General features: G+C 53.1%; 1 protein-coding gene across 1 annotated transcript; it reads right to left on the bottom strand.

Annotated features, from left to right (window-relative positions):
• Nucleotides 1-646: 646 nt before the first annotated feature.
• CNGB1 (cyclic nucleotide gated channel subunit beta 1) lies at nt 647-27294 on the bottom strand. The gene is given in 32 exon segments (XM_056501046.1): nt 647-1372; nt 2507-2702; nt 3101-3247; nt 3847-3965; nt 4326-4409; nt 4497-4594; nt 5203-5362; nt 5587-5728; nt 6800-6922; nt 7273-7337; nt 7676-7762; nt 7875-7925; nt 8740-8948; nt 9749-9928; nt 10102-10259; nt 10627-10722; nt 12530-12542; nt 13964-14198; nt 17605-18057; nt 18120-18394; nt 18638-18793; nt 22051-22087; nt 22633-22708; nt 22813-22948; nt 23447-23483; nt 23887-23968; nt 24045-24111; nt 24272-24311; nt 24547-24673; nt 24786-24870; nt 24872-25025; nt 25283-27294. Coding segments are annotated over 32 exon segments (4191 nt in total). The 5' UTR covers nt 25373-27294; the 3' UTR covers nt 647-1159.

The following is a 27294-nucleotide window of genomic DNA, read 5'->3' as shown; positions in this document are numbered from 1 at the left end:
CCATCAGCTGGCTGCAGACCAGATGTCTGCCTTCCCCTCCAGCACCCGGTCCCAGCACAGCTGGGGGAGTGACTGCAGGACTCCAGTGATGGGCAGTGCCAGAGTGGCTTCTGTCCCCATGGGAAATGTGGCCAAGAGCCAGCCTGAAGTGACTGAAGGGCTGGAAATTGCCTGCTGGGAATGTGGATGTCACTGAGGTCCAGCAATGAGTGCAGGGGAGCACCTGCATGCTCGTGCACACTTGTTGGCATGTTACAGGCTCTGAGCTGCCTCTGAAACACTGTCTGGGAGAGGAGAGCACTTACTGCACTTCTCTTTCCCCTCCCTGGGAACCAACTCAGCTTCTCCCCTCCTGCTCTCTGTTCATCCCTCCCAGCAGTGGCAGCACAGAAAAATCCCAAGGCTGGAGAAGAGCTCCAGGAACACCCCATCCCAGATTGTGCTTCTATATCCTTGAAAGATGCTCATCAAATCTCTCCCTAAGAACCCCCAGAAATGAGAGCCCACCACCTTCCCAGGGTGGACAGCTGGCCAGAATTCCCCCAGTGGCAAAGCCAAGGTGGTCTCTGCACCACGCAGGGACCCTCGAGCCTCCTGCAGTGTGTGCACTTGGGGACAGAGCTTGGCACTCTCATGACAACTTCATTTGCTCCATGCTTGGCCTGTGAGCACAGTCCACATCCTTTTTGCATGAATCACTCCCCACTGCTGCTGTCAACCTTGAGCCCAACAGAGAAACCTTGTTGTTTTTTTTCCCTTGGTTGTTTCTAGCCAAGCGGTGACTCAGCTGTCAGAGGTGAATAACTCTTCATGCTTTGTCTGAACACTCATTAACCATCCAGAGCCATAAAAAGCAATTTTTCCATAGCTCTCCCTCCACAAGGCTGGATTTCAAAGCAAAAGGGCTGACCTGAGATTTAGTGGGAAATTAATAAAGGTGCTCAATAGATCTGCAGAGCATGGAAACCTTATATGGTTCTGGGTCAAATGGCAGAGGGTTTATGAGCAGTGATTGAGGGTCTGGGCAGAATAGAGAGGCAGATCCTCCCACAGCACATAGCAAAACCTACAGCCACTGCATGGAAATCATTAACAACAAAAATCTGCTAGCCCAGGCATTTGCCTGACTCCTACGCCTGCCCTGAGACCTGCTGCTGTTTCATTCTTCTTCTTTTTTTTCATCTTTCTCTGAAATCTCAGCAGCAAGGATTTCCTCATCTTCTTTTGCTGTGGGAATCACACGAATGGTGACTGAGTGATCAGAAGACTCTGAGGATATTTCCTCTCCCAGGCGGGTTTGTGCTTTGTGGGATGTGACAGGGGATCTCTGGTGCACTGGTGATTTTGGTGGGGCTGGGCTGACACTGGAAGCCTGCAATAAAAAGTAAAAAAAGTGGCAAAAGCAACCTTAGCAGATCCTTGCCCACACCCCCTAACATGGCAAAGCTGGGCAGGAGTTCTGTGTCTGCACTGGGATGTCAGTGTGATGGCAGAGATGCTCCCTGCAAGTGGAGCTGCTGGATTATACCCTGCATGTCTTGAGAACCACAGAGAGAGGGACACAGCAGAGCTTTCTCACATCTGCACCAACTCCTGTTTTGCTCCTGAAGCTTCTGGAGGGGCTGATTTTGGCCAAACATGTCACCAGTGCTGTTGTGGGGGAGCAGCCCCAGGCTGCCCTGTCCCCCTTTAGAGAGGAGCCCTGGAAGCCTGCCCCATGGATGTGCCATGGAGAGGGATGTTAGCAGGCCCTGCTCACCCATGGGTGGGGTTAGCTCCCAATACATGCACCCTTCAGCAGCTGGGCTTGTTTCACTCATTGTGAGCCCTCAGTGCCACTGCTCACCGCTGCTGTTAACTGGTTATGGATTAATGCTAAACACCACATTGTCTGAAGCCTCTCATGCCTCTGAAGGACTGCAGAAATGCAGCTATGCTTGGCATCAGCCTGGTGTTTACCCAGCCTCAAGGCCACTGCTCTCCCTACCAGCTCCTCTTCCCCCTCCCTCTGCACATCCAGATGTGATAAGTGTGCCTGGTTCCGTGCTGAGAATAGTAACAACGTCTGCATGGAGACAAAATCTCCTTTACAAGTTTAGTTGAGACTGTTGGAAGAAGAAAAGGGAAAAAAAAAAAAAAAAAAAGGCAGGGCCATTTTGCTTTTTGGCTGCTCATGACAGAAAGCAAGGGGGTTCAGGTAGAGGATGGCATCACCTGCTGCAGGCACCTCTGCCCCAACCAGCTGGGGAAAGCTTTGGAACATTAGCTGGGCTGTGGGTGCTGGGTGCCCCTGCCAGTACATTGATTCATTAATTAAGAGACATTCATTCCTCTGTGGCTATAGCCTAGCTAGAAATTCGGCTCAGGCTCAGCACAGGGTGAGCCTTGACAGACCCCACATCCTGAGCTCAGTCCTTTGAGGCACCTGCACCACTCCGGGGCTGCTGGGGAGAGCACAGCCGGCATCTCAGGAAGCCAAGGCAAGTTTCCCCTCTGCCGAGCTGACCTGTGCCTCCTGCATGGCCCGGAGCTCCCTCAGCCTCCAGCGCAGCCGCCCCACGGCCCCCCTGCCCCCCGTCCTGCCCGCGGCAGCCAGGGCAGCCCGGAACAGCTTGGGGGTGTCGGCTCTCGGGGGGATGATCAGCGGATCTCCGGGGCCTCCTTTCTCATCTTTGGGTTTGTTGTTGCTTTTCAGCATTTTCCTATGGAAAGGGAGAGATGGAACATGTTCTGTCAGCGGGATTTTATAATGCAGAGAAACCAAGCGTTAAAAGGTCGAGGATCTTTATGCGTCTTAGGGAGGACAGAGTAACAAATCTAAGCAACGCTAAAAACCAAAACGGATCTTTTCAAGGATTTTTAAAGAAGGCACTTTGGCCACGCTCGTTCCCCGTCTCCACCCACTTTGAGCGGCGGATTTTGGCAGCGGCGAGAGCCGGGTGCCCTCTGCCGAGGGACAGCGCTGCCGCCGGGAGCGGAGCAGAGCTCTGAGAGGAGCCTTCCAGGGCTTCACACACAGAAAACTGCCCTGAGACTGCCGAGCCCAGGCTCTGCTGTTTTCAAACCCCCCCAGGTTAGAAAGCAGCAGCCCAGCACGCACTTGGCTTTCTTACGCAGCAGCTTCTGAGACTCCGGGTAATGCACCAAGATCTCGTTCAAGTCCTTCTTCTCCAAAATAAAAAGGTTGGCGAAGCCGTGGGCCACCACATTTGCTGTCCTGCGATTTCCCCCTCCTGCTGCCAGCAAGCTGGGAGAGACAATGCAAGACATCAACACCTCTGCTCACAGCTCACAATGTCACATCTCCTCTACACATCTCCTTTACACATCTCTCTTTCAGGGGACTCAGAGCTTAATTATCACTCTGATGGAATTTATCATGCACAATTTTTAAAGGATGATAAAGGGAAATCTCGCATGGACTACTATATAAAAAATTATGTGAGGGTCTGAAGGGTTAAATATTGTGTTTTACACCAGTCTAGTGTCTGCTGGGCTGTGGGGAGGCAGCAGTATTGCTGAGTTACCAACAACAGGGCTTTTCATTCCCATTAAAGGGGTGGATTAATCACTGGGAGACTCTATTTGTGAAACACCTTTTCTGATCAATTTTCCCACTCCTCCATCCATATTCCTGTGTTTACCATCACCAGCTCCCCAGGCAGAAGACAACATGAAGACAAAAACAGCATGAAAGCTGTAATTTGTGTCTCAGCCTCTGCCCAGCATTCACGGCTCTCAGTCACAAAGATTAATTGGGATGCTGCTGATCCTTCCACCTCCCACTCTCCTCACCCAAAGCCCACAAGCTGCATTTCCCCAGCTCCCTGGAAAAGCTTCACTCACCTGATCTCCCCAAAGACAGACCCAGCTTTCAGAGTCACCAGCACGGATTTGCCGTCGGGTCCCCCCAGCACCTGCACCTGTCCCGCCTGGATGATGTACATCTCACGGCCGATCTCCCCCTGCAGGAACAGGGCAGCTGGGTGGGATGCCCAGGAACAGGGACTCCTCATGGATGCCCTAAGCAGCATCTTGCTGGAAACCCCCATGACCATACTGCCCTCTCCCAGCTCCCAAAATGCCTTGATGGTGCTCACTCCTGAGCATCCTCGTCTCAGCATCCCAAAGATCCAACAAGCTCTCTTGCTATTCAGAGCTGCAGCAGAAGAGGTCAGACTTTGTACAAGACCAGCTGCAACCAGCTGGATGTTTTTGCTCCAAATCCCCTCCCTGTGAGGTGAATCACCAGGATGATGGGCCAGGGCTGCCTTTCCCTGGTGCCCTGCACAGCCTGGCTGGGACTCCCCAGCATCTCTTTTTACCTTCTTGCACACGTAGTCATTGGGCAGGTAGACCACTGATCTGAGCCGCTTCAGCATGTCGAAGATCATCTGTCTGTCACAGCCCTGAGCCCAAACACAGCCAAAAGATGCCAACATTAGTCTGTGGTGGCGTGGCAGGCTGTGCCAGTCAGGCCTGTGCTGCAGGGGTACCTGGAAAAGGGCCACTTTGCTCACGATGTTGTAGTTCACGTCGATGGCAATGTCCAGCCTCATCTTGTCTGGCAGCTGCACCAGCAGCTCTGACTCATCTGTGAGACAAAGCAGAAAAGTGGCTGCTTCCAACACTTGATCTGAGATCGTGTCCTTCATGTGGCAGTGGGAAAGCAGCCCACGTCCTGGTGGCAGGGGCAGGACCCAGCTCACACAGAAGGGTCTCCTCCAGCCTCTGCCCACCCCGCAACCTGCAGGTCAAAATCTGAAGTATGATGGAAAATCTCCCTTTGCATTATCCCTGCCCTGATGGCTCTCCTAAACAGACCACCGAGCCCAAGACAGCATTTTTCATGTCCAGGAGGGTGGGCACAGAGGTTCTGTGCTGCCTGATGACCTGCTGGTGGGGTGAGCTGGTGGCTTTGCTGCTGGACACACTCTGGCCAGTGACTGAGTCACTCTCCAGGGCACGTGGAGTGCTGGACTCAGTGTGCTGTGAGTGATGTAAAGCCACCAAAGTGCTGTGACCCAGTGGCAATCTGTAAACTCTACAGGTGGGCAGACAAGCCCCTATACTGAAAAGCAAAAGAAGCCACCCTCCACCCCCAAACGGCAGTGCTATTTGACAGTAACATTTCAGCTCTGCAGAGCAGCCACAGTGAAACAGCAGATTGAAGCATTCACCCTTGGAGTGGCTGGATCTCACCTAGCATGCCCTGAGAGTGCCACGTGTACTCGTACCACGTCTTCACCCGGTTCTGGACAGCTCTGGGGATCTTGTAGAAGTTCATGTATTTGATGGTGCTGTCCATGCAGCTCCGATAGTAAGTTTGCCCTGCAGTAGCAGCACCAACCACGTCTCTCATCTAAATTGAAGAGGTGGAGGAGAACTTTAAGTTGCTGTCACTAATCCATGAGCAGGTTAAGCATGTAAGGCAAACCCCAGCAGTATCTGCCAAATCCTTTTTGTCTTGCACCAATGCTGAGCAAGTATTCCCATGCGAAAAACAAACCCAGAGAAGCAAACCTTGGATCAAACCCACCAAAACCACCCCCACCTGAGGCTGTAAATCCCCCCTGAGCAACTCACCTGCCCTATCATGACAGAGAAAGCAAAGACACCTGTGAAGTAGTTCAGCAGCTGGAAGACAATCTCAAAGAGGGTCTTGGGGTCTGGCAGGCCCCCGATGGTGATGAGGGTTTTCACTGCCCAGTAGTAACAGCGGATGTAGCTGGGAGGAGAAGAGGAAGAGGAAGAGGAAGAGGAAGAGGAAGAGGAAGAGGAGAAGGCATTTCTCTTTCACCCTTCAGCACCAAGCTCATAGCCTCTGGCCATGGCAAGCCAGAGCCTGCTGAGAATAATTATGGTTGACAAAGAGAAAAAACTGAAGGGCTTCAGACTCCCCACTACACCTGCAGGTGCTTCTGGAGATGCTACAGGAGCAGGGGAACCAATGGTCCCTCCAGGAACCTCCACTTGGGAGGCTCAGCTGCTCTGGTTACTCCTGTTTTCTGCTCCTTACAGATCTGCCACAAACCAGCAACATTTTCCCTTTTAGGTATCATATATGATACATGATTTAGACAATCACTTTTAGATAACATTTTTTCAGCAATGTTTCACACGTTTAGAAATCATCAGGGGAAAAAATGAGTTTGTGAGCAAATTGTTGGCATGGGATTTAGGAGAAGCCAAGTGAATTCCTGATTCCGTGGTCTTGGGCATTCCCTTGGGTGTTTTGTTTCCACCTGAAGATGGATACAGATTTGTGTATCATACAAAATAACTCTCTAGCAGCAGCATTAACACAGGTGTGGGCATTCAGCTTGTGAGCCAAGGACTCTGCCTGTAGCATCGATCACTGACAGCACAGGGGACATTTAACACAGGTATTGCCATGGTGAGGGAAGGGCTGGCACTGTCCCCATCTCACACCCCAGCTGGTCTGAGGGGCTGACACAGGGCACAAGGACACAGTGTCACTCCTCCATCCCAACCTGGCAACACAGACAGAAACAGGATTCATACTTTGATCCTGATTGAAGTATTCCTTTGCTTCCCAGCACCAGGATCCCACTTTTTCAGCCACTTCAACCTGCCACTGCTTTCCACCTCTTGCAGCACTGTGTATTACTGCACACCCCATCCCTTCCATCCTTGTCCTTCTCCCTGGCTCCACATCTTCTCCTGGCACTCCCAACCCTTTGCTTCAGGGTTTTTACAAATCCAGCTGCGTCCCAACACCTCCCTTATTCTCCAGCTCATGGCAGCAGGCTGTGCTATGTGAGACCCTGGCTCATACCTGTTTCCTTCCCCATCATAGACCCAGGTGGTGGAGCCCAGTCCTTCGTAGGCTGAGGCCCAGTAGTAGAGGCAGGAGTTCACATGCAGGCTGTACAGCAGGTAGGCAGTGGTCCGAATCACTCTGCAGAAAAACCCAGCAGAAGGGAGATGATGTCTGCCTTGAAATGGTGGCCATACAGGTCCTGCCAATGCAGAACCACAGAGCATCCCAACCCTTCTGCTGCCTCCTGCAGCTCCAGAAGTGCCAGAGAAAGCAGTTTATCTGCTGATGGCTCTCCTTCCCTGCCAGCACCCCTGTCCCTGTGGCTTGGAGAGAGGTGATCCTGCCCATGCAGGCTTTGGGACCCTGACCCACCACATCAGCCAGCCCAGGCACAGCAGGGAAATAAATCAGGGACCCAGAACAAGTGCAGAATGTCTCCCCAGAGGCAAACAGCAATTCCATGCTCCCTCCTTCCCCCATGCCCTCACCTGTAGATGTATGCCTTGGTCAGGATGGCCTCCAGGCGGTTGTTGAACTCGAAGAAAGCCATGTACTGGGAGGAGAAGGAGAGCTGCATGTTCCAGGCTCCCTGCTGGGACAGTGCCCTCCCCATAAAACCCCTCTGCCCCTCATTTCCCTGCTGCAGCCCCTCTGCAGCATGGATTTGTCTCCATCCATAAGTGTCCTTCTAGTCAAACGTGAGTAGCTCAGGATTGAAATGAAGTGTTTGACCAACAGCCCTGCAAAGCCTTTGGGACAAAACTTCTCTCCATTTTATAATCCTCCTGTCATCATCCATGAGCCTGACAAGCCATAGCTCACCCCAGCCAGCACAGGGCTCCTCCAGCAGTGCAGCTGCTGTTCTGCCTGATTTTGTGAGCTCTGACTCACCTTCAGACAGCGAGGGAAGCGCAGGAGGGGGTTGACACCCACTTTGAAGTAGAAGAAATCCAGGGGCAGGAGGCACAGCACATCCATCTGAAATCCACACAGGAGAAACCTCTGTGGGGACCTGCAGGAGCACTGGGGTGGGGCTGCAACCAGCAGGGTAGATTAGAGATTCAGAGGAATGAAGAAAATTCTGACAAACCTTGAAGCGTTGTGATCGCATGTAGTTCTCTTTCATGGCCTTCTTGTCAGTCTGGTGGGGAGCAGGAAGGAAAGAGAGAGAGAGAAATATTGATTGTTGTTTAGAGAAATGAAAGCTAGGACCAGCATGGTCATGCCTGGCTTTCCTCCTCTGCACCACAACAGGGAAGATGCTCCTTTGTGCCTGGAAAGGCAGAGAAGTCCTGGCTGTGTGCCATCTTCCCATCCTACCTTGGGACATCCTGTGTTCATTTTGCATCCCAGGAAAAGCACACCACAGTGGCAGCACCACAGAAATCAGAGAAACAGGGGAACTGCCTGTCTGAGCATCTGCATGGCCATGGGAAGGCTGTACCCTCAAGGTGTGATTTTTCACAGCTTGTTTAATTGAATATGGAAATGAAATAAAAGGCTTCCCTTATCTCAGGCATGTGATCTGTGTGTTCAGATTGCAATTGCTAATGCATCCTGCCTGGTGTGCTCCTGAAAATCAACTCAGTGTTAGTTACACCCATGCCCAAGGTTGGCAGCACACAGAAGTGCCAGGGCACCTCACCAGGGGCAGAACCACCCCATGGAGCAGCACCCTGCACCCTGCAGGCATCCCCACCACTGACCACACTGTTTCTGGGTAGGGTGGTATTGATTGTACAGGAAAAAATGGTGTGTTTGGCAGACAAAAGATTGCTGGCTTATCCAGTCCGTGTCAGGAGAGATGCTCGTGGTCTCTGAGGGTGGGCAGAGCCCTGATGGCCATGGCCATGGTGAGAGAGCTTCAGAGCTCAGTTCAAGGCCAGCAGCACCTGTGTCCCTCAGGGTGATGGGATGGGATGTCCCCACACTGTCCCCAGTGCCCTGCCACTCACGATGATGTCTCCTCCCTGCACGAACTGCAGCCGGGTCTGAAAGACGAGGATGTCCAGCAGGTAAATGAGGTCACAGAGGTAGTCCACCAGCAGCCAGTAGTGGATGTTTGCTGCAGTCTGGTAGGGGAAAGCCCAGCGGACAGGGATCAGCCAGCAGTTCCAGTTCCAGGCCATGACAACGAAGAACAGCCACAGCACATACATCAGATCTGCACAGGGAACAGCAGCACCATCAGCTGGGCACACAGCCCTCTGTGAAACCTCTACACAGGGAACAGCAGCACCATCAGCTGGGCACACAGCCCTCTGTGAAACCACTGCACACAGGAACAGCAGCACCATCAGCTGGGCACACAGCCCTCTGTGAATCCTCTGCACACAGGGAACAGCAGCACCATCAGCTGGGCACACAGCCCTCTGTGAATCCTCTGCACAGAGGGGTTTCCATCCCCTGACCTCCCTCAGCACAACAGGAAAACCTGCAGGAAGTCTCAGTGTCTAATTGCAGCTGGGCTCTAGCACAGAGTGAACACCCATGGTCACAGAGCACACCATCCTTTATCAGAAAACTTCTTCTAACTTTGCTCATTCAGCTCATTTGCTTTTGCTCTGCTCCCACAACACCATCTTCACTATTTTTCTTTTTCCACTCCAGCCATGCTGAACTGGTGGCCAGCTGCCTGAGCCCAGAGGCTTCCAAAGGACTGAGGAATACGAAAGACTAAGGAAAGAGCTGGGCTTCTGTGGGGTGGCCACAAGGCAGTGGAATCTTCTTTTGTGATTTTGATTTTCTGGGAGGATATCCACACCACAGGGAAAACAGAAAGCCCAGTCATGCTCCTGACACCCACAGCTGGAAGTATTTAGGAAAGCCTGTGCCTTGAAGAGGAATTTAAAATTCTGTGCTTTAGTGAAAACTAAGCTTCTTGCTTAGTTCTCCTCCCTCCTCACCCTCTCTCCCCCATCCCACCAGCTTGTCCCCAGCCCAGCTGGAGGCTCCATCACTCACTGGTGAGGGGGTCGATGCTGCTGGGGAACTTGTAGCTCTTCAGGCGGTCCAGCCAGGGCCGGTGCTTGAATGTGCAGCACAGCATCTCACAGTAATGGTCATCCCCCGAGGGTCTGTCCCCCTCTGGCTCCCCTCCTGGGGCAGGCAGAGGTGCTGCTGCAGGTGCTGGCTTGGTGGGAGCTGGGAGAAGCCACACAGTTATTTCAAAGGGCAGAAAAATCTTCTCACTGCAGTTCTTTGTTTTGTTTTTTTTTTTAAGGTTCTTTAAACTGTTAATAAAAGAGCTGCCTCCCAGAAAACGCAGTATGGATGGGGACCTGCCAGGAAACACTCCCAGCCCCACCTGAACTCACACGGCACAGGGCTCTCCTCATCTGAGGTGACATCAGAGTCAATCAGCTTCTCCTTCACCTTCTCAGTCCTCTCCTTGAAGAGCCTCACCAGCTCCTGCAGCCGGCTGTTGATGGTGGTGCTGCTCAGGCTGGTGGCTGAGCCCACGCGCTCGGGCAGCCTGCAGGGACACCAGCAGCGCTCAGGAAGGGAGGAAAGCCCCAGGGCAGGTTCAGGGATCATAAAAACCTGCAATGGTTTGGGTTAGGAGGGACCTTAAAGCTCATCTCATTCCAACCTCCCTGCCTGGGCAGGGACACCTTCCACTAGACCAACTCCAAGCCAGCCTGGCCCAGCCATGATCCATTCTTTAATCTACAGCATCTGAATCAGGATTCACCTGCGTTAATTTGGGTATTGTGTAGTGAGAAGAACACAAAGTGGCATGGCTCCCTCTCCCTTTGGTCACTTCTGGGATCTTTGCCATTTCCCCCCAGGCACCAGGATGTGAACCTGGCTGATCCAGAGCCCCTGGGCCCATCACACACCTTTCCTTCTGCTCCTCATCCCAGCCCAGCACTGGGCTGGGGCATTGGCTCACCAGCCCCTTGTCCAGCCCATCCTCTGGGAGCAGTCTCTTCCTCCTGCAGGCACAAACACAGAGACCAAGGATCAGCTCAGCTCCTCCTCCTCCTCCCAGCTGTGCCCCATTCTCTGTTCCCCCTTCTCAGATTAGTTTCCCTGAATTTTTGACATTGTCTGGAATAGATGGGAGTGAAACCCCCTGCCCCTTTCCTGCTAAAGCTGTTTTCCCTGAGCACCAGCAAGTCCTTGGCTCTATGGACATGCAGCCACCTGGCCCATTCTGAAACTCAGTTTGGGTACCTGGCAAAATGCAGCAGGGCAGGAATCATCCTGTGCCTGCCCCCAGTGCCACAACTTCACATGGCTGCACTTCACGAGGCAGGCAAGGAAAGTGCAGTGCCAGCAGTACCTAAAATTGTGTCCTAACACAGCTGGGGGCTCCCTTTTACATGTTCCTCAGATGTCTTCTTACATGTGGGCAAAAAAGGTGTCAGAAGGCAAGCTGAATATGAGGATAGCAGTCCCAGCAAAAATCTAGACTGGTTTGCGAACCTGCAGCCAAGTCCAGAACTTTAGCTGTGATGAAGAAATTGTCTCCTGCCAGCACAACTGCTGATCCCACTGGCCATGGCACAAAATGTCTCAGTGCTGAGGAGCAGGAGAGAGCAGGGTGCTGAGGGAGCTCATCCTGCCAGCACAAATCTGTGCTGTGAACCCACCACCTTCAGCCTTGCTGGCTCTCAGGTACGAGAGGTGGAGGTGGAGCAGGTGAACAGGACTGATGAATCCACATTTCCCACGTGCCCAGTGCAGGAGTGGAGGAAAACACAAACCCCTCTTTTAAAGCACCCTCAAATGTGGATGGAGAGGTTCCCAAAACATCAGTTTGGAGAAACAGTGGTGCCAAGGTCTGTGTTGTTGTTAGGACAGCATCCATTGCCTCTCAGCAGTGTCCAGCTGCCCTTCCCCAGCCTCTGCCCCCCCCAGGGCTGCCCCATGGCCAGGTGCCTGCACTGCCAGCCCACACACCCTGCAGGGAGCAGCCAGCTGGGATGGAAGCTCTGCCACAGCCTAAGCCTTGCTCTGGTTTTGGTGCCCTTGAAATGCTGCAGCCAGAGGCCACAGGCACTGGAACATGTGGATGCACAGGGTCCCTGCCCACATGGCATCAGCCAGAGCATCCTGCACTATCTGCAGGAGCTTCTTTCCAGGCTCCAGTCAGGTGTGTGGCTCATTTGCAATGAGTCTTTTATGACTCTGTCAAATGTTCACATGAATCCTTCACAGAGCAATGTAGGAAATAATGGCTAGTAGTGCCTAGTGGAGGGGATTTAGAGCTAACTGGGTGACTGCTCAATGCAGAGCCACATCTTCCTCTGGATATACCAGCATCCCCCTCTGCTGGGGGATGACACTCCCTGTACACACATCCCTGTCCAGATCTGCTGGCAGTGAGTATCTCCTCGTGGCTGCACAGGAGCTGCAGTGTCTCCCAGCTGCAGTGAGTGTCTCCCAGCTGCAGTGAGTGTCTCCCAGCTGCAGTATCTCCCCATGGCTGCACAGGAGCTGCAGTATCTCCCAGCTGCAGTGTCTCCCAGCTGCAGTATCTCCCAGCTGCAGTATCTCCCAGCTGCAGTGAGTGTCTCCCAGCTGCAGTATCTCCCAGCTGCAGTATCTCCCCATGGCTGCACAGGAGCTGCAGTGTCTCCCAGCTGCAGTGAGTATCTCCCAGCTGCAGTGTCTCCCAGCTGCAGTGAGTGTCTCCCAGCTGCAGTATCTCCCAGCTGCAGTGAGTGTCTCCCAGCTGCAGTATCTCCCAGCTGCAGTGAGTGTCTCCCAGCTGCGCCGCGCCTGGCAGAGCCGTACCTGGGGGAGGGCACTGCCAGCAGGTTGGGAGCAGGGAGCACCAGCACAGGGCTGCCATGGATCTCCTCAGCACTGTCCACATCCTTGATCTCCACGGTGGGGCAATTACCTGCTCCGTGGGGAAGCACAATAATGGCAGTGAGGGGGTGCAGGGCCCCTCCTGCAGCCAGGGTGGCTCCCCAGATCTGCCCCCAGTGCATGGAGTGATTCTCTTCCCTCCATTCCCTTCTTGCCTGGCTCTCCTTTCCCCTAAGCATTTAGAGCACTTCTTTTTTTTTTTTTTTTTTTTTTTTTTTTTTTTTTTTTTTTTTTTTTTTTTTTTTTTTTTTTCCCCAGTTTTTAGCACTCTAAGAGCTGCCATCTGCTCTCCTTCTGCTTGCCCAGCTTGCAGTGATTGCAGCTACTCCATCTGAGTGCTGGGTTCCCCATGGTTTGGAAAACAATGGAAGTTAGGATTCCCAGCTGCAGGTGCTATGCAGGAACCCAGGATTTCCAGGAGTAAACCTGCCTCCCAGGGTGTAGAGATTCTCCTGGTTCTTGTGAATGTAGACATATGGATTGTGACACAGATTGTGACACTCTGAACCACACAGTGTTTGCTTTCCATGCAGAATAGGGCACTACTTAATACCATTTATGGCTTCTTTCTTCTGCAGAGGTAATAACTGCTTCCTGCCACAGGCAAGGTTAGAAGCAGGAAGGTTGGATGTTTATAGTGGGTAAAGAAAGATGCCAGTTGTCCAAAGGAGAAATGGCACTGGGGGCTACCTTGGCCAGACCTCACAGTTGTTTGGCTGTGAAGTGTGATATATTTTCTTAGCTATTTAACAAAATACAGTGAATTTATGCAGGATTTCTTCTGTGGGAGGTTTTCACACATCTGAAAACCCCATGCACCTCCTCCTTCACACTGGTGTGAAGCTAGTGGATCAGAGTGTGACTTGATTAAATGCTGAGAAAAGGCCTGTTTGGGTTGCAAAGTTAAAATCCCATTGCATGTAAGGAAAAGCAGCAGAATTCGGCTTGCTGGTTAAAAACAAAGCAAAGCAAAGCTGCAGAAAAGGCAGAAAGCCATGAGCAGCAAATCTCCACCTTCCTCTCCTCTTAGTATGAGCAAATGCTGGAGAGAGCTGTGTGTGGTGATATTGCACCCTCTGCCTGCAGGTCCTTCAGGAGAGCTTTCCTGAGCAGCTCTGAACACACAGCATTTGCAAACACTGTCTAGGCTGAGCTGAAAAGGCACATAGTGATGATGCAGCAGCAGACAAACACGTGGATTTCGTTCCCCAGCCTCTGTGCTGCGGCACGAAGCGTGCTTTTATTTTTTCAATTCTTCCCCCCTCCCCGCCCAGAAAGCAACAAAAAAAAGCAACTACACCAGCAATCATCCCCCTGTAACTACGCCAACATGGTCAAAGCCAACACCTCTAATACCTAGTGGGGATTGCTCCTCAGTGCAAAAGGTGGGGTTGGCAGCTCCAGCCTTTGTTGCGCTGGCAAGGACGGGGGTGCGGGCGGCAGCTCTGTAGCTGGGGACATTGGGGAGCTGCTCTAGAGCCCCCTGGGCAGGAGGGGAGGGGTCCCTGCCAGCCAGCGGCCTGTCATGCACCAGCAGGTCCAGCTCGACGTCCTGGGCCCGCCTGGCCATGCTGCTAGAGCCTGCAGGGAGCTTCAAGCAAAGGGCAAGGCGCCTGAAGCTGCAATGAAACACAGAGAGGTTGGAGGCGGCAGCGCTGCGCCGCGGCACAGATGGGGCTGCTCACAGGGGGGCATCCTGACACCTGCTCTCCATGGCATCGTGGAAGGTTAAGGGTTGGAAGGGCAGAGACAGCTCCCACCTGATCTTGAGCACTGCCTTGAGTAACCTGGAGTAGTGGGAGATGTCCAACCTGGCCTTAAGCACAGCCAGGCTTGGGGCATCCACAGCCCTCCTTGGCAACACGTTCCAGTATCTCACCACCCTCATTGTGAAGAATTTCTTGCTGATAATCTAGCCTAAATTCCCCCTCTTTCAATTTGTGCCCATCACTCCTTGCCCTGTCACTACAGTTCCTGACAAATCAGCATTTTTGAGCATCATTGCCCCTCTGCAAGGGCTGCATGCAGAGGATCTCAGGGGTGAGGGCAAGCCATTCCCTGTGCAACTTTCTGATGTCAGTGGAGTTCTGCCAGGATGTGCCTTTGTTCAGTCAGACTGCAATGGGAACTCACCACTTAATTTTCATTAGCAACCATTACTTCCAAAAAGGTTATATTAAATGTGTTTTATGCCACTGGCTATTTCCCAAATGGAGGAAAGTGGTAGAGAAAATACTTTTTATCCCTGAACATTCTCCAGTTGGAGGAGAAATTCTTATTTCCCATCAGGGATTGCTTAATCAACAGGACTAAGCATTGTACATTCAGAGCCAGCTCCAGACAATGCCAATATTGCCACTGTGCTGTGCCCACAGGATGCTTTACCCCAGTGAAAAGTCCTGACTGCCCCTGCAGGCTCAAGTGCAGAGAAGTCAGCTGCCTGCTCCCTGGCAGCAGGAAAGGAGAAGCTCAATTCTCCCCCCACCAGGCACTGCATCCCCTGCTGCACTCCATCCCAGTTTGGCATCACACTGCTACAGGTTGTACCTTCAGCATCGGTTTCAGCAGCTTCAGCTGTCTCTTCTTCAACCTTCAAAATAAAACAAACAAACAAACAAAAAAAAAACTTAAGGAGGAAAAACCCATTCTGTCAGTAAAACAGCAGACTTTGCAGCTTGACTGGGTGCCCCATATCCCTCCTACTCTCCAGACTCTCAGCTTGTTGTTCAGTGCCCACTTTGTGGAGAAAGGAGCCCTCCCTCCATCCACAGCTACTTCTGCTGCCCCAGCTTCAGGGATGGGAAATGTCCAGTGCCCAGCCTGCTCCCCCAGGGCAGTGCATCCCCCTGGAGGAGCTCTGAGCCCCCTGCACCTGCAGGGCAGCAGGAGCTCATTGCAGGAGCCCAAGCAGGGAGCGATGCTGTACCTGCACAGGAGCACCTTCCAGATTGCTTATCTCAACTTCTTCCAGCTGCTCAACCCTGAGGGGCTCCTCAGCAAGGCAGGCTTCATCCACACCCTCATCAGCAGGGAGACAAGGCAGCTGCAGCAGGGGTCTGGAGGGGAGAGAAAAAATACTGCCAGGTGAGAGGCACATAAACAAAACAGGGCATTGCACGTGGATAAGCAAAAACTGCAGAGGCAGGAGGATCCAGGCAGAATGTTTCTCCTCCTGTGCATAATCATTTCTCATATAATTAAAATGGGCCAAATAAAAAGCCGAAAACTAATTTCCAGGCAAGGCTTTCCCACAAGCACTATTCAAATCCCACGTTTTCCTGTGCAAGACACCACCAGGACACATAATTCTCATTTTCTTCAGCAGCAAGCACAGACCTCAGCTCCACCATTCTGACAAAGGGACACTCAAGACTGATTTTATTGCTTTAATTTAACTTCATAACTGAAATAAAAGCAGCTCAAATGTTGCTCTCTGCATTTATCTCTTAATTTGTTTTTTCCTGGAAAGAAATGCAAAGCAGGGATTTGGGATAATGAGAAGAATTTTAAGACAGCGAAATGCATGAAAATATTTGTTTTGTTATTTGTAATAATTTCCCCCCTTCATATTTAAAATCATGCTCCCTTCAAATGTGATCACAAATCTTTCCATCCTAAAGTGGAAAACCTGTTGGTCTCTCTCTCTTTTCCCAATAAACAAACACATTGAAAGATGGAGGAGCCTCTCATTTACCCCATAACTGAAGCTCAAGTTTCTACAGTGAAGCTCCAGGAACAGATTTTGATAAAATATAAACATATGGGTTTGACACTGAGTAATCCTGTGTTTTCAGCTTCTTCCTGAAAATCTAGCTACTTCAGAGGAATTAACACAGAATAATATTGTAGTACTAGGTAATAAATCCCCAAATGTTTATCTCATGTGAAACCAGAGCAAACTACTAATCTGAGCAGAAATCTAGACCGAATAACCACCTTCCACAGCTGACAAGAACTCGCCTATTTTCTACCACAGGAAAAAATGTAAAATTGTACCTACTTGTACGAAGCAGTATTTGCAGCCACAACACATTATCCTGCCTTTACATTCAGCTCTGTAACCCTCAAACCAGCCCCGAGTGCCCTGAATTAATGGGTATTTAAATAGCACGGAGCATCTCCCGAAGCTGCTGCTCCCGTGAAGGTTCAGGAGGGGCTGCGGCTGCTGAGATGGAGATGGGGATGGAGACGGAGCCCGTGTCACCAGGAGACACTCGCCTGTCACCAGGAGACACTCGCCTGTCACCAGGGGCCGCGTCAGCAGCGAGCTCTGGGCTGAGCCGGTTTGCCAGAGCATCCCTCCTGCATCCCATCCCTCCTGCATCCCATCCCTCCTGCATCCCATCCCTCCTGCATCGCATCCCTCCTGCATCTCATCCCTCCTGCATCCCATCCCTCTCGCATCCCATCCCTCCTGCATCCCATCCCTCCCGCATCCCATCCCTCCCGCATCGCATCCCTCCTGCATCTCATCCCTCCTGCATCCCATCCCTCCTGCATCTCATCCCTCCAGCATCCCATCCCTCCAGCATCCCATCCCTCCTGCATCCCATCCCTCCTGCATCCCATCCCTCCCGCATCCCGTTCCTCCCGCATACCAGCCCTCCCGCGTCCCATCCCTCCCGCGTCCCATCCCTCCCGCATCCCATCCCTCCCGCGTCCCATCCCTCCTGCATCCCATCCCTCCTGCATCCCATCCCTCCCGCGTCCCATCCCTCCTGCATCCCATCCCTCCTGCATCGCATCCCTCCTACATCGCATCCCTCCCGCATCGCATCCCTCCTGCATCCCATCCCTCCTGCATCCCAGCCCTCCCGCGTCCCATCCCTCCCGCATCCCGTCCCTCCCCAGCCCTGCTCTGCCGTGGTGTCTCAGCCTCTCCGAACGCCGTTCAAACAAAAGCTGCAATCGCTCGTTTCCGACAAAGCCATAAAGTCAACAGGAGCCACTCACTCCGCGCTCTCCTCCTCTTTCTTATCTTCCTCTTTCCTCTCTTCCTCTTTCCTCTCTTCCTCTTTCTTCTTCTCCTCTTTTTTCTTCTCCTTCTCCTTCTCTTTCTTCTTCTTCTTCTCCTCCTTTTTCCTCTTCTCCTCTTTCTTCCTCTCCTCCTCCTTCCTCTCCTCTTCCTCTCTCTTCCTGTCCTCCTCCCTTTTCTTCCTCTCCTCTTCCTCCTCCTTTTTCCTACCCTCTTCCTCTTTTTTACTGTCCTCCTCCTCCTTTTGCTTCCTCTCCTCTTCCTCCTTTTTCCTGTCCTCCTCTTCCTGTTTTATCCTCTCCTCCTCCTCTTTTATCCTCTCCTCCTCTTTTTTCCTGTCCTCCTCTTTAGTCCTCTCCTCTTCCTCTTTATTCCTCTCCTCTTCCTCTTTTATCCTGTCCTCCTCCTCTTTTATTCTCTCCTCCTCTATCTTCCTCTCCTCTTCCTGCTTCATCTCCTCCTCCTCTTTTTTCCTGTCCTCCCCTCTTCCTCCTTTTCCCTGTCCTCCTCCTCTTGCTTCATTTCCTCCTCCTCTATCTTCCTCTCCTCTTCCTCCTTTTCCCTGTCCTCCTCCTCTTGCTTCATTTCCTCCTCCTCTATTTGCTTCCTCTCCTCTTCCTCCTTTTCCCTGTCCTCCTCCTCTTGCTTCATTTCCTCCTCCTCTATCTTCCTCTCCTCTTCCTCCTTTTCCCTGTCCTCCTCCTCTTGCTTCATTTCCTCCTCCTCTTTCTTCCTCTCCTCTTCCTCTTGCTTCTTCTCTTCCTCCACCTCCTCTTTCTTCTCCTCCTCCTTATCCTCCTCCTCTTTTTCCTCTTCCCCGTTGGCAGTGTTTGGGGAGCACAAACACAGTCTGGAAAGGAGAAACTCCTTATGTAAAATGCAGAAAGGAGGTGTGAGCCCCACAGGAGGATCTCTTGGGAGCAGGCAGCTCAGCTCCACCACCAGCTCTGGCAGGGAGGGAAGGCCAGGAACAGGCTGGTCCCCTCCCATGGCCACCAGTGGTGACTGGGGAACACAGACCTGCCCATCAACAGCATCTCCCTTCCCCTACCTGCTTTCTTCTTCCTGAGGTTCCTCCTGTATGGTGGGAAGGGAACGAGCCTCCAGCTCAGCCTTGTGAGCCCAGGCTGCCATCTCTTTAGCAATCTGCTCATCACTGATCTCTTTCAGGATGGGATGGGTTTCCTCCTGTTCCACAGGGGCTACATGAACTGAAACAGGAATGGGGAAAGGAGGTGATGGAGTGACAGTAGCACATTCTCTCAGCCTGCACAGAGCTGGGCAGCCCTGCTGCCCTGACCTGTGCTGCACAGATGCCTTGGGCCCCTTTGCCAGAGGGAGGAAGAAAATTCACCATTTTGTGCCAAGCACAGCCAAACCCCCATGAAGGCCTTGAGCAACCTGGTCTAGTGGAAAATGTCCCTGCCCTTAGCAGGGCAGTTAAACCTTTAGCTTTAGGGGCCCTTCCAGCCCAAACCATTCTGTGATTCCATGAAAGCTATACTCCTCTGCACACAGATGGGTGCTGGCTCCCCAGCACATGTAGCCAGCTCCACCAGCAGTGACCTGGCCCATCTCCAGGCTACTTTTGTCTCTCCTTGCAGTCTGGAAGAGCCCAAAGCCTTTCCCCTTCTGAACCCCCAGTGAATTGCTGTCCTAGCACTGCCCTGGGGCCCTGGGTCTGCCGGACCCAGCCCAGAGCTCACATCACAACACTCGAGCACCATGTCCTGTCGACTCTGAGCCCTCCCCCAGGCAAGGAACATCCCACACCCTTTGCCACCTCCCAGCATCACTGGGGTAAACCCACAGCAGCTCACTGGGGGCTGTGGGCCAGCTGCAGAGTGAGGAGTCTGACCCCTGATCAGCCCTCTCCATGTCCCATCCTACCACAGGATCACACCAGAGAAACAGGAGGAGGAAGCACATCCGCTTACTGTAAAACCAGTTTATTTTGAGGTCTACCCGACAGCAAAACTTACATGTCCACAGCAAAGCTAATAGGAAACGTGCAAATTGAACTACAGGAAGGCAGGAAACCCATGCAGTGTCATATCTGTGGCTTATTTACCCACCCCACAGTGTCCACAATGCCTTTAGCCCATTCCCTCTGGATCTCCATTAGTTAAAGCGTGGGACAGCAATCTGGGAAAGACTTTTAAAGCACACCATGGGTTTAGGATACCTTATATGAAAATGAGGTAAATACTAAAACTGTGTCCTAGTACAAATAAGATTCATTATAAACACAAGGGATGGTTCTCAGGGCTGTCTCTTGGCTCACAACTCATTGTTACAATTGCCTGGATGGTCCTAAAGAGATGCAACAGTGGGAGATCTTAACCTGGCCTGTCAATACACCAGGGGGCTTATTTAAAATATGGAAAAAGACTTTTTACCAAGGTCTGTAAGGACAAGGGGCAACAGTTTTAAACTGAAAGAGGGGGCATTCATGTTGGACATAAGGAAGGAATAGAGTACTGTGGCTGCCCCATCCCTGGAAGTGTTCAAGGCCAGGTTGGATGGGGCCTGGAGCAGTGACAGTGTCCCTGCCCAGGACAGGGAAGTTGGACCAGATCATCTTCAAAGGTCCCTCACAACCCAAACCAGTCTGCTGATCCAGTCTACACCCAAAATCTGGGGTGTCAGGGCTCCCAGCCCCTGAGCTCAGAGTGCCTGCACTGGCCATGCCTGCCTGCAACCTCTGGGCTGGAGGCAGCCCCTGGAATCCCCTCCCTGCTGGACATTCCATGCAGCTGTGAGCTTCAGGAGGGAGCAGCCATAGCTGGGGGTAAGGAGGGTTTGGGGTAAGTTCTCTTAGAAGAAGAGCCTGGGCAAATGTGTTTAACCATTAACTCCTACCCATTCACCTAGAGATTAACCTCACCCACCTGATTTGCTGCTGCAAATCAGAGCCCTTTCCACTTGCTGGGAGGAAACACTCAGTTATGGAAGAAAAGCAACAAGGAGCTGACAAGAGCTTCAAGAGGTTTATAACATTACACCTCAGAGGCAGAAGCTGACTCAAAGAAGCCTGGAGATTTCAGCTGGGATCTCAGGGGGAATATTCAGATGTTGTGGGGGCATTGAGAGGGCCAGGGGTGCTGGGAGACTACAGCAAGAGGCTTTCTGCCACTGAGGTGTCCTGAGTGATGCTTTTCTACCATCCTGTAAATTATAGCTCCCACCTCACAGACATCATCCTGCAAAACCAGTAGCTCAATTCCCAGAGCAAAGAGGGAGCCAAGTGGGACAGCCTTGGGTCCCCACTGCCCCAGCTGGGAAGGAGCTAGAGACCATTTGCAGATTCCCCTTTGCTTTTCCTCCCCAGCTGTGCTTTCTCCTCAGGCTGGTCTCTTTTGGGTGAGGGAAGGGCTGGTGTGCCACGGTCTTCGTTTTCCGTTTGTTTCAGAGGCGCTAAGCCCCTTTGCCCCCTGAAACAAAAGGAGAAGGAAAACATTAATGAGCGTGATGGCAGTTTGGTGCCAGGGCAGATCTCTTGCTTGACCCAATTGTTCCCTTCCTTGGGCAGGTTCAGTGACCTGGAGATGCCTCAAGGCACCAAGGCCAGCTGGGCACAAGGCTGTGCTCACCCAGCACACGCTGCAGCATCCCTGGCTTTGCCTCTTTCCGAGGTCCATGGCAGCACACAGGCCTCCAGTTTGTACCAACACATGGACAAATGCCTTCCCCCAGGATTTCCCTCTCTGAGGTTCTGCCAAGGGGCTGTTGGCCTGTGGGATATCCCTGGGGGTGTGCATTTTCCATGTGCCTCAGCAGGTCCCTGCTCCCTTCAGTTGCTCCTGCAGCCCAAACAGCCACTCCTTCCAAGGGACAGCACAGGGGGTGTAACCCTGCCCAGACCATCCACAGAGGCAGCTGTGCTCTGCATTTTGTTCAGCATCCCCCAAAGTGGCTGGTGTGGGGAGCCAACCCCCCTGCCTGCAGAGCTGGTGCTTGATCCCCTCCACAGGCACTCAGCAGAGCCCTGAAGGTTTTCCCACAGCCATGGAGATTCCATTCTAAGACATCTAATCCCAGCATTTTGTTTTCCTGGGGTACCTTCCTAGACATCTCACACCAGGCTTGGCAAACACACCAAAGGAGGGAAAGAAAGCAGCAGGTTTGAATTCCCTTGTAATTCTTTGATCAAATCCCTCCAGCTCCAGCACAGCTCAGGAGAGACTTTGACATCAGCAAAAAACCCAGGACCTGAGGATGTGGGATGCTGCACTTGGAGACTCCCTCATACTGAGTTTTACCAAGTCCACACCACAGCTCTGCAACAGCTCCCTCTTCTCATGTCAACAACCTCCCATGGCTTCCCTGGGGGATTCCAGGGGCTCCTGAGCTGGCACCCAGGGCAGAGCAGGGTATAAAAGATGCCAGTGACCCCTCTTCCCAGTAACCCAAGCCAATAAAGAGCTTAGTAGTCAAACCATCATGAAAAAATGGAGCCATCACTTACTTTGTTCCACAGGAGTCAAGGTTGCTGTGGCCACTCCCTGTCAAGAGGAGAAGGGAACCATGAGACATTGCTCATTTTCAGTAAGCCTTAATTTTTACCCTCAATGCCCCATTTTCAGTAAAGGTGGCCCTTTTACCCTAAATACCCCATTTTTGTGGCAAGTTGGATGGCTTGGCCATGGGCACAGGCATCCCCACACTCAGTGGAGCAGGGCAGGAGCAGGTGAGTGAGTTTGCCTGGGGACCAGGCAAGGGAAGGAGAGCTATGTAAAGCTGCTGCTGCTTCTCCTTAGAGCTGGAACCACACCTGTGTGAGATGCCAGAGCCTGCACACCAGCCAGTGCTGCACAGAAAGGCAAGGAAACAGTAAAGAAAGCACATGCTGTGGCATCTCCTGCTGCTTAGAAGCCAAAGACTGGCTTTCATCAGCTGAGCAGGTCATGGGGCCTTGCTCTCTTGACAGAACTTGGTGACACCCAAACCACAGCAGGTCCCAGCCCTGATCTAGTGGCATCTGCATGGCAGGGGACACCCTGACCATGTGGTGCTCCCGTGCTCTGTCCCTGTCCCTCAGACAACATACCTGTGTGTCCTGCTTCTCCCTGGTCACCGGCTGGGGCATCACCTTCTCCAGCCCCTGGACAAACCAGCTGAACATCCTGGAAACGAGGAACCACTGCTAGAACCTGCAGCCAGAGCCTTTCCCTAGCACCATCTGTCCCTCTGGCCACCAGAGCCCGGCAGGAGGTGTCACTGGGGTTACCTGAGGCTGTCCCCAGCCAAGGACCGAGGGCTCAAGGCAGTCACTGCCTCCGGCTGCCCCTCCTCTGCCGCTGGGGCGCTCTGGGTGCCCGAAGGGATGGGCTTGGGCTTCGCCTGGGCTTTAGTGTCTTTGGTGCCTGTTTATTCGAAAGAAGGATGAGGATAGGCAGTGGAGCAGTAATAAATAGTTGGGAGGTGGAGCAAGCCGGGAGGGGTCACCTCTGGCCTCGGGGGCTGCCCTGGCAGCTTGGGGACAGAAGCTGTGTAGGGGCTGTGCCGTGATGGCGGGACCTGTATCCCCATCCTTGGGACCTGTGTCCCCATCCCTGGACCTGTGTTCCTAACCCTGGACCTGTGTTCCTAACCCTGGACCTGTGTTCCCATCCCTGGACCTGTGTTCCCATCCCTGGACCTGTGTTCCTAACCCTGGACCTGTGTTCCCATCCCTGGACCTGTGTTCCCATCCCTGGACCTGTGTTCCTAACCCTGGACCTGTGTCCCCATCCCTGGACCTGTGTTCCCATCCCTGGACCTGTGTCCCCACCCTCCCGGCACACTGGGAATCCTGGCCATGTAGCCGCGGGCAGTCCCAGCCCAGCCGGGCTCAGCCAGGGCACGGGGATCGCATCGCTCACCTTGCACCGCGCCTTCGCTCTTCTCCTTCGGCTCTGTCTGCAGAGGGACACACGGACACACGGACACAGGGAGAGAGGGACGGATGGATGTGGCAAAGCAGTGCCTGCGGCCTCAGGCCACCCCAGGTGGCCTTGCCCCACCGCAGCAGGACCCACATGCTCAGCCCCGCGCACCACCCGCTGCGGTTCCAGCCACATTTAACCCGGACACCAGCGCTGCTGCACCAGCAGGTCAGTCCCACATGAAGGGTCCTCCCTGGATCAGGGTTGAGGAACACCGGGACAGCACCCAGAGGTCTCTTTTTGCTCTGCTGAATTCCCTCGGGGTTTTCCTCCCCAAGGTCCCAGCTGGGGTGTGCAGGAGGATGAAGGCAGGGAGCTCACCCCACTCTCATCTCCACCCGGCAGCCCCCAGTCTTCCCGAGCTGGGCAGCGCTCACCTCCGGCTTTTTCATCTCCTCTGGCTGCGGCAGGATCCTCTCGAAGCCCTGTGAGAGCCAGCTGAGCACCCGCTGTCCTGTCCTGCGGGGAGAGGCCGTGCTCGGGAGCTCATCCCGCTCTGCCCTCCCGCATCCCCCGGGGCTCGCTGGGCACCCACCACTGCTCCGGGACGGGCTCCGGTTCGCCCTCGGACACATCCTCCTCGAGATCGAAGGGAGTTATCTCTGCAAGGACAGCACTGCTGTGGGCACGGGCAATCCGCACTGCCGGCAGCTTCAGGTCCCCCATCAGCCAGCGCAAGGGGACAACAGTGCCGGCATCACCAGGGAGGTGGGATGTGGGAGTTGCAGGATGCTGCACACTACAAACCCCAGCTCTCCTTACCCAGATCGTCCTCCTCATCCCCAAGGTCCTGGACCTCTGTCTGAAAAGCCAAACATATTGTCTGAAAATCCGACAGCCCAAGAGAGGGATCATCCCACTGAGAGGGGAGGGAAGCCTGCCCTTTCTCCAGGGATGGATGAAGGCTGAAACCCATGCAGGGCAAGTTTAGTGCTCCCAGTTAGTACCAGGAGAGTGATAAGAAGGAAAAAAGAAGAAAAGGTAAAAAGAGGTAGAACCTCAAATACACCAAACCTTTTCCCAGATCTGTCTCCTACCTCATCAGCAATGTCGATGCTTGTCTCGAAGCTCTTCCCGAGTGCCTGCAGCCCTGGGGGTGGGGCTGGCTGGGGAATCACCTTCTCCAGCCCATAGGAGATCCAGGAGAGCACACTACTCCCCACACTGCCAGGGAAGGGTGTGAGTCAAGCTGGGAACGCCATCCAAGGCATCCAGCCCCCAACAAAACGCAAAATCCCAAGCAAATAATGTTGCACGAAGGGTGCAGGAGCCGTACCTGTCAAACACAGAGTCCTCAGAGACCACAAAGGTCACTTTCTTTTCCGTTTCTTCAATGGCAGCAGGGGAAAATAAGGCAAGCTTATGTCACCACTCTGGCAGCCCCCAGGAGGCCAGGCAGGGGTGGGACAGGTGGGTAAAGGAACTCTGATGTGCAGCCTGAGCCAGCATGGGGCTTACCCTCAGTGTGTGCCCGAGCAGCAGTATCTGTGGTACCACCGGCCTTTCCTGTTGGTGCCTTCAGGGAAAAAGGCAGAAGGTGTCAGAGAATGAGGCACAGGGGACACTGTCCCTGTTCAAAGGTGGTTGCAAACCCCAGGGACTCCCTGTCCTCCTACTGCTTCCCAGCAGCTCAGAGTAGGAATGCATCGTGGCCCCCATCCCTCCTGGGGATGCTGTGGAGCATCCCTGGGTGCTGCAGTGCTGGGGTGGACCAGGCACTCTCTCAGAGGCACCAGGCACCTCTCATCATGCTCATGCTGTCTCCCTGCTCACCTTGGCTGGCTGCAGCTCCTGCACAGGGGTCTCCTCTGTCACATGGGGCACCGGGGGCTGGGGCACCACCCGTTCAATCCAGCCCATCATCCCGCCGGCTGCGGGCAGTGCCGAGGGGTCTCCAGCTGGCAAGAGCCCAGCAGGGGTGCACACTGCCCAGGGAGCACCAGCTGCACCAGCTGCTCACCCTGTCTCCTGAGCAGCCCAGAAAGGTCCCTGGTGTCCTTCTGTTTCCACGTCCTGCTTGGAAAATATGGCACTGCAGCACAGCCAGAGAAAACCCAGCTCAGCTCGTCATCCCTCACTGCTATTGTGAGCAAACTAAATGCTCTATTTTATGCTCACCATCTCAGTTAAACTTACTTTCCCTAAAGGTAGCTCCTCAGTTAGATATTTTATTTTCACAACCTGTCCTGACTAGGAAGCCATTGCAGATAGATCACAGAAGTTGTGACACTTCTCAGGGTCCTCTACTCTCTCCATCATTTTTCATTTGAAGGAAGTTGAACAGTAATTTGAACAGAATTTTTTACTGAGGAAGTTCATGTCCCAACACACACACCCATTCTTTCTGCCCCTGCAAAACAACTCTGCTCCACTGCCTTTCAGCCACACCCCAGGGACATGGTGGCTGCTGGGGCAGGTACCTGCTGGGGGTTCTGGCAAGGGCAGCAAAGGCTGCTGTGATGTTGACAGGGTAAGTAAAAGCAAGATGTTGCAGAGCAGGGATTCAGCTGTCTGAGCTCTGGCTGCTTGGTCCTTTTGGGTCCCTTTCTTCCCTTCATGAAGCAGCTCCAGACTGGGATATAGCACCAGTGAGCCAAGTGATACTGGTATATTCCCATTCTTAGGTACTGAACAAGAGCTGGGGTCTCTCATCTAGCTCAAACTGGGGGTGTCACTTGCTGTTGCTTCTCTGAAGGGCTGCACTCTGCCCAAAATGCCCCTCTAAAATACCCCACTCTGCTCAATGAAGGGCTCAGGAGCACCCCAGACAGCCCCCAGGTGATACCTGCGAAGGGCAAAAGAAAGCAGATCCCTGAGCTCCTTCCAGCCCAGCCAGGAGACTGCACAGGAGTTTCAATCCCAGTTACACAAATGATCCCAGTCCCACATGCAGCAGGTAGAGGATTAAGCTGCTCAGCACTGGGCTCTTTGCATTAACCCTTCATGCAGATTTCAGGCATGCAGGACATCTCCAGTTCCCTTGAGAGGGCTCATCAAAACCTGGCTCCTTAAATCTAGGCTGGTTTGCAGGATGGGTGGTGTGTCCTCAGCCCTGTGCTTGCCTGCACCTCGGCAAGGCCAGGAGCCAGGTTTGGGTGCAGCCAAAGCATCGCTCCATGCAGCACTTCCAGCCCCCATGGGCAGGACCAGCTCTCCCAGAGACCCCCACATCCCACAGCTGGACAGAGGGGCTGTAAAATACCTCCTGACAAACCTGACAACCAGAAACCACTTAAATTACCTTGTATCTCTCACTGGGTAAAAGGGATTAAGGAGCTGCAAATGCCCTAGGAACAACAAGGAAAAGCTGCCAGTGCTGTGCAGCAGAGGCTTTTCCACCCATGTTTTGACACTCCCAAAGCATCCCAGGGTTCACAAATGAGCTCAAACAATCCTGGAGAAAGCCCCCTGAGGCTGCAGCGAGCCCCTCTTGTCAGCCAAGGGCTCATTCTCCCTCTACATGAGCTGGTGCAGCTCTAAAAACCTGTACCATATGATTGTCCTTGGTCTGGGAAAGAAAGTGGAGGGCAAAGGCTGCTCCTCTGCCAAATCTGAACAAGAAGTGGGCAGAAACATTTGTGGGTCCGCACAAAACTAGCTGCTGAAAGAAATAGGAATAAGTAGCCAGGATTTGCCTTCAATGACATGAAAGAGTCAGCAGTCTTATGCACCCTGCTGCATTGCAGGCACCCAGCGGTGCCACCACCTGTTGTGGAAGCTCCTTTTGCCAGCCAGTAAAGTCTCATTTCTAAGAGCAAGAAGGGCACAGACCCACGGCCTCATTT

This window comes from Oenanthe melanoleuca, chromosome 11 (assembly GCF_029582105.1).
Source record: "Oenanthe melanoleuca isolate GR-GAL-2019-014 chromosome 11, OMel1.0, whole genome shotgun sequence".
Classification (NCBI taxonomy): Eukaryota; Metazoa; Chordata; class Aves; order Passeriformes; family Muscicapidae; genus Oenanthe; species Oenanthe melanoleuca.
The sequence above is the reverse complement of the archived record's forward strand: the minus strand, read 5'-3'. Positions and strand labels throughout refer to the sequence as shown.